Source organism: Echinops telfairi, unplaced genomic scaffold (genome assembly GCF_000313985.2).
Source record: "Echinops telfairi isolate 266 unplaced genomic scaffold, ASM31398v2 ScPeMD7_7469;HRSCAF=8507_0, whole genome shotgun sequence".
NCBI classification, from domain to species: domain Eukaryota; kingdom Metazoa; phylum Chordata; class Mammalia; order Afrosoricida; family Tenrecidae; genus Echinops; species Echinops telfairi.
In genome coordinates this window covers 44,789,428-44,796,158 of record NW_022111372.1, presented here as the reverse complement: position 1 = coordinate 44,796,158, position 6,731 = coordinate 44,789,428, and the positions used below count along the sequence as shown (strand labels likewise).

The following is a 6,731-nucleotide window of genomic DNA, read 5'->3' as shown; positions in this document are numbered from 1 at the left end:
GTAAATTAAACCAATAAAGATCACTTGAAAAATAGCAACTATGCATTTTTGCAAATGAGCAATATGGAATACTGGACAGTGCCTATTTTTCTTTAGAAGTTTCCATTATCCTTGCACTCTTCCTCTACCTATGGTTAATTGCAGTCTGGGGATGGGCTCCCCGGAGGTAACTCCCAAGAGTCCCCCAATTCTGTTATACATACTTCAGTAGAAAATATGGACAGACTTAGTCTGATCTAGAAGTTGGTACTGAGCCTTCATACATAGGTCTTTAACCTGAGGCAGATGTGGAGCAGAAATGTTATTTTTTTCTCCCCAGGAACCCATAAATATCAAAGGTAATGTTTCTTGAATCAAGACTTGATTAATGGAATGCCCAAGAGCCATGCAGCAGAAGAAAATGGCTGAAGCTACTGGAGTCTCATCAGAAAACAGGAACTAGATAAGAGGAAAAGGAAGGGATAACGTTATTGTTTTCCTATTAATAAAACAATTGTTTTCCATGTAGGAAGTTAACTCTTGTGCTTTACCTAGTCCCAAAGCCACAAAGTTGAAGCTGAAACTCATGAACAAAGAAAGAGCAGGTAAGTTTGGGCCATATGAAAAAGATAATGTTTCTCACAATAGGTTGTTAATGGCGGTAAGAGGTAAAAATGATTTGCAGTGCTTTAGATTAATATATGAGGGCATTGGTGATCCAGTGGTAGAATTCACATCTTCAACATAGAAAATTTGGGATTTTCAATGCACTTCATGTGGAGACAACACTCACCTATCAGCAGAGATTTGCATGTTACTACGGTGCTGAGCAAATTTCAGCAGAGGTTTCAGACTAAGGCAGACCATTTATTGAGATCTGTTGAGTTTTTTTAAAAAATCAGTTAATGGAAGAACTCTGTGTCAGAATGGTCAAGGCCACAACTAATCCTGGGGATGGTGCAGGATCTAGCAGTTTTTAATTCCCTTGTGCATGGATTCTCCGTGAGTTAGGGGTTCTACAGCAGCTAAAAACAGCAACAACTAAAGGTGTAAATTATTAGCAAGAACAATAAAAAAACCTTAAACCCACCTCGATTGACTTACTATGAACTCCTCATGACTATCGCTTCTGACTCAGACACCCTGCAGGCAGAGGAAAAGTGGGAGCGGACTCTTCTGTTTTCTGGCAGAGTGGTTGGGGAGTTTGAATGCTGATTCTTTGGTTAGCAGTGCAACGCCACACATCACCCACTACACAACCAGCTCCCTTACTTGAATATTAGAATTTTGTCCTTACGGAGGGAGAATTTTGAAGCAACTTCCCGATGTTTCGTATTCCTTACCCTTTGATCGGCAGCTGACACAAAGAGGCCAGGCTGTTATCTCCAACGCCTCCATCCTCTCTAACCCACCCTGCACTCCCCAAATGCACTTATGGTCCTGTAAACAGTCAGCGGTTAATACATGCAGAGCACTCTGACAGTTAATAAGTCCTCCATATGGGTTAATAATAAACACTGTTATGATTATTATTAACATTGCCTCTGGTTATACTTCCTTTCGTGGGAAGCAAGCATGTCTGTGTCGAGTTTGTTTGCTGAGGTTACCACAGCCTGGACTAACAGAGCGGTGTCGAGGTCCTCTGCGGCAAAGATGTCGCTTCTCTCTTCAGTCTTCAGTTTTAGGGATGCAGAGTTCTGGATAGTAGCTATCATGCCATTCTTGCAAACATTAAAAATATAAGACGGTTTCATTCGGTAAAGATTTACAAACACTGGGAAATCTCATAGAATGTCACCATCAGTCAGAAATGACTCAAAGGTAGTGGTTAAGAGGGAAGTAAGTGAATGTTGGCATTTTCGGCTAAGTTATTCCATTGAGTTCAATTTACTTTTTCTTAATTTCTAGAATTAGCCCAGATTCATATTAACCATTTACTATTGGACAAAAACATTTTAATTTTGACAGAAAGTATTTTGTTAATATGGTGTTTGTGCATCATTTAGTTAAAACTGACTATGTACCCAGTTAATTTCATTTATTACTGAATCACTTTTATTTATTTATTTATTACTGAATTTATTATTTATTACTGAATCACTATTTCAATATAATAAGATATGTTCCTTGTGCAGTTATCAAAATTTATTGAACTATTGTCATTTTAAAGAAGAGTGACTCTCACAGATTAAATAGACCAATCTCCCTTTTTACAAATGAGAAAATAAAAAAACACATATCAACAACTCCTTATTAATTTTTAAAATCACAAAAATATTTTTTGATAGAACCAAGATCTTCTTTAAGTGCAGGGAACACTTTTATACTATATCCCTAGAATCAAAGTATGTAATTATATAAATGACAAACCTAATATATGATATTTTCAATATACAAAGGATTTCATACTTAATTTGCTAGTATGTGAAATGGTAATTGTAAGAAGCTTACATTTGACATAGAGACAAAAATAATTATCATCATTTATATGTCAAACATTTGCTTTATCATTCTTATAACTTGCTATTTTGTATGTCAAACATTTGCTTTATCATTCTTATAACTTGCTATTTTGGAGTTTGTCTCTATTTCTAATGTTTAATCTAATGTTCATTTAATCTACCATGCTTAATAATGCTTCCTTGTTAAAGCAAGAACACGGTCATATTTTACATGTAATAATTGAGGTTTTGGGAGCATTATTTTCATGACTGTTTCCTTCATTATTTCACTCTTCAGAAAAATATAACTATTTTTGTAAGGGGAAACATTTGCATGCCCAAAATTGAGGGATAGAGGAAAGCTTCATTATTGAGAAAATCCCCAATAAAAAGAACCCTAGATCCCTGAGTAACTGAAGGAAATAAAAATCCTGAGAACCAAAGTGCTGTCACATGCTTATTGTGACTCTGCACTGAAGTGTGATACTAATAACTCCACCCATTTTCCATTGACTTCAGAATAGTATATAATGCTTTAACTTATTTATTACCAATTCAGGAAGGCATGGGATAAAAATAGCTATAACATGAAGTGTTTAAAGATATTATTGAAATAAAAGCAAAAATTTTGGTGTGATTGACTGAAAATAAGAAAAGACATTGCATATTAATCAGCAGGCCACACAAAGGAAATCAATTCACTCTGAATGGGGTTGAATATTTGAGAATTACATTTGTAGCCAGTGTTAAAACAGGTGCTATATGTTGCTTTGGGGACAACTCCCATGCAGATATGGTATCTTTAAAATATTTTCAGGAAGTGTTACTTTACTCTATCGGTGATAGACAATACCTGAAAGATCTAGAGACAAAGAAGCTGTCATAGGTTGTTCAATAAGTAAAGAAATTATTCAAATACAAAGATAAACTAGAATAATAAGAGAATAAAACAGAAATGTCAAATAAAATAGAAAATTATGGTGGTCAAAAGAAAAAGAATATAGCACCTGCTTTATTTGGTTGACATAAAAATTTTATTGAATATAGCTATATGATGACCTCATGACCATATGAAGAGATCCTATGGTGGCTTAGGCAGAAGGCATTTCAAAAACTTGAAATATGCCAAACTAAAAAATGCCACCAGGTCAGAGTACATTAAAAATATATATACCAAAAAGAGTAGTAACATTAGAGATTCTCATTAGTTAAAGGACTAAATATTCACATTTTAAAAGTCAGATATACTTTAGGATAAGACATCGTTGATCTCTACTACACATGTTTTGCTTTAATGGAATTTTGCTTCGATTTGTCATTAATGAGAATGTACTAGGGCTCTTTGGTTTCAATTCTGGGTATAGGTGTACATGTAAGAAAATGGTGATCTAGAGAAATACATATTTTAACAAAGCATATATCTCCTATTATTTTGCCTCTGTAGAGTTTCTACTCAAATAAAGCATTGGAATGAAAACATGGACCAATATAATGACACTTCAAATGACTTCATCCTCCTAGGGCTCTTTCCTGAGTTTGGCCATCCACACCTCCTCATCCTCATTATCATCCTCATCTACACCATGGCTTTCACTGGAAACGCTCTGCTGATCCTTCTTATCTGGTTAGACACGAGGCTTCATACCCCTATGTACTTTCTCCTTAGCCAACTTTCCCTCATTGACCTATCTTACATCACCAGCACAGTCCCTAAGACAGTAGCAAACTACTTCACAGGAAGGAAGAACATTTCCTATTTTGCCTGTGCATCTCAATTGTTTTTCTTTCTCACCCTTGGCCTTGCAGAATGCATCCTCCTGACCCTCATGGCTTATGACCGCTACGTAGCTATCTGCAACCCCCTAAGATACACAATCCTCATGAGCCCCAATGTCTGTCTACAGATGACAACGGCAGTTTGGGTTGGGGCAGCTTTGGCCGCCCTCGTCCATACCATCTACCCAATGCAATTCCCGATCTGTGGCCCCAGGGAAATTAATCATTACTTTTGTGAGATGCCTGCCATCTTGAGACTGTCTTGCGTGGACACATCAACCTATGAGACAGTGAAATTTGTGTCAACTATTGTGTTCCTTCTGATTCCATTTGTTCTTATATTGTCATCCTACACACTCATCTTCCTCACTGTCCTCAGGATGAACTCCCGCAAAGGAAGGAACAAAGCCTTAGCCACCTGCTCTTCCCACCTCACAGTGGTGAGTCTCTACTTCGGCCAGGCCATCTTCATCTACATGACACCCGGCTCGTCCCACACACCTGAACAAGAGCAGATAGGAGCCGTACTCGGCACCATCGTGATCCCCATGCTTAACCCACTCATTTACAGTCTGAGGAACAAAGAAGTGGTAGGGGCTCTGAAGAAGGAAATGGAACAGTGGTGCAACTGTGTACATACTCTGTTTCCACAGGGTCCTCAGAAATGTTCTATCCTCCATCTTCAGAGTAACCATGGACAACTCAAAGCCTAACGTGGTTTTATTATAATATTGTCAATATGACATCAGGAAAGAGAGAAAAATATTAAGGTTAGAGAATATTGGCATTTTTTTGTTAGGGTGGAACAATTTTTAGAGCCATAGTGGTGTCTTCAGTATAGTGTAACCTTATTAAATGCTATTTACCATTGATCTTGCATGAAAATTTATGGATTTTCATGTTCACATCAAACTGATCTCCATCATCTTGATCAACTTCAATGTTGATTCTAGAACAACAAATCCCATGATTGATTTTTCTTATTTTAAAACCATCCTGTCAACGTCTGTTCTCACTCATCTAACTATTCTTAATGTCCAACACTGATTCTCCATTCACAAGGAGCACAAAGACTAATTGTCCATGGAAACATCACAGATAATTCTCCTTTCTCCACTTCTAATTTTACCTAATAATAATTTATAAATGTTTATATGTGATTTACTTATTTTTTGTTGTGTTCCATCGCAAACACTGTTCTCTATCTTTTCTGTCTAGATTCTACAATCCATTGCAAGGATACACAGAACCTACATGCAATATCATGCAATAAAACATTTATTAAGGATGTTAACAAGTTATAGTTCAAGTAAGGAATGCTTAGAAGAGCGTTGTTTATCCAGACATGTCATAAAGTTACTTCAGGGCTGTTAGTAAATGTCCAACGGGCATGCCATTCCCCTGTAAGCATTCAGCTCAAGCGTGGTGCGTCAGCAAACCCAGGACCCTGAATTAAGTGTGCAGAGACACCTCATTTCAGTAAATCTCAGTCTGAAGGCACTCAGGTCCACCTTTATGAGGCAGATTTGAATTAAATATTTGTAACCAAATTCTACAGATTATATTTCAACTTATTTTAATTGACATCATCATTGCCATTATCATAATCATGTTTTCTTAAAAGGTATTTTTAAGCAGTTTTCTTATTTTGTTGTTGCTGAAAACATACCAGTTCAACAGTTTTTACATGTACAGTTCAATGACATCGATCTCACACTTTAATTTGTTCAACCATTCTTACCCTCCTTTTCTTAGTTGCTCCTCCCCTATTAATATAAAAATCATTGCCCCTCAGGATGTTCTCTAATTGTTCAAGTCACTATTGTTACTTTGATCTCCTACATATAGGTTTTAAAAAGCATAATGTTTTCTATGAAGCCAGCATTAGTCTGATTCCCAAACCAGGCAAAGACCCCACAAAGACAGAAAACTACAGACCAATATTGTTCATGAACATAGATTCAAAATTCTTCAAACAAAATCCTGGCCAACAGAATCCAAATACATGTTAAAAAATCAGATTGTGCAAAAAGGGTTTCATGATTCCATTTCTGTGTAAGGCATGCTAAAATGTTATATTGGCTGCTGCTGCTGTTATTGTAGCTGCCATCCTGCCATCCGTGATTCATGGCAGCAGTTTCCATAACAGAAACAAATACTGCCTTCTCCTGTGCCATCTTCATGATCCCTGGTCTATTGAAATGTCTATTTAAATTTATTTTGATGTCATTGTTTTATGTAATACTATTGTTTACATATGACTAGATATATAATCTGTATATAAGATAAGAAATAGAAAGGATTTTCATTATATTTAAATGAATTTTCATATATAAAGGGCTGCATTTTTTATTGTATATGCTATATAATACAAATATTCACAAACCCCATTCTAGTTTTAAAGTATTATGTTTTGTGAAATTAAATATTACAGCAGCTCCTTATGATATTCATAATTTCAAAAGGAACAAAATGTGACTGCTGATTTTAAATAGTGAAAGTAATGTTTCAAGAGGACTCCAAGCCCCAGGTTTT

General features: G+C 36.1%; 1 protein-coding gene across 1 annotated transcript; it reads left to right on the top strand.

Annotated features, from left to right (window-relative positions):
• The first annotated feature begins 3,898 nt into the window (after window positions 1–3,898).
• LOC101662069 (olfactory receptor 2L2-like) lies at window positions 3,899–4,909 on the top strand. The gene has a single exon (XM_004697211.1). The coding sequence runs from the start codon at window positions 3,899–3,901 to the stop codon at window positions 4,907–4,909; it is 1,011 nt and encodes a 336-aa protein (XP_004697268.1).
• Window positions 4,910–6,731: the final 1,822 nt, after the last annotated feature.

Excerpts from the sequence above, each read along its gene's own strand:
- LOC101662069 (XM_004697211.1), top strand. The coding sequence starts at position 3,899 with ATGGACCAATATAATGACACTTCAAATGACTTCATCCTCCTAGGGCTC.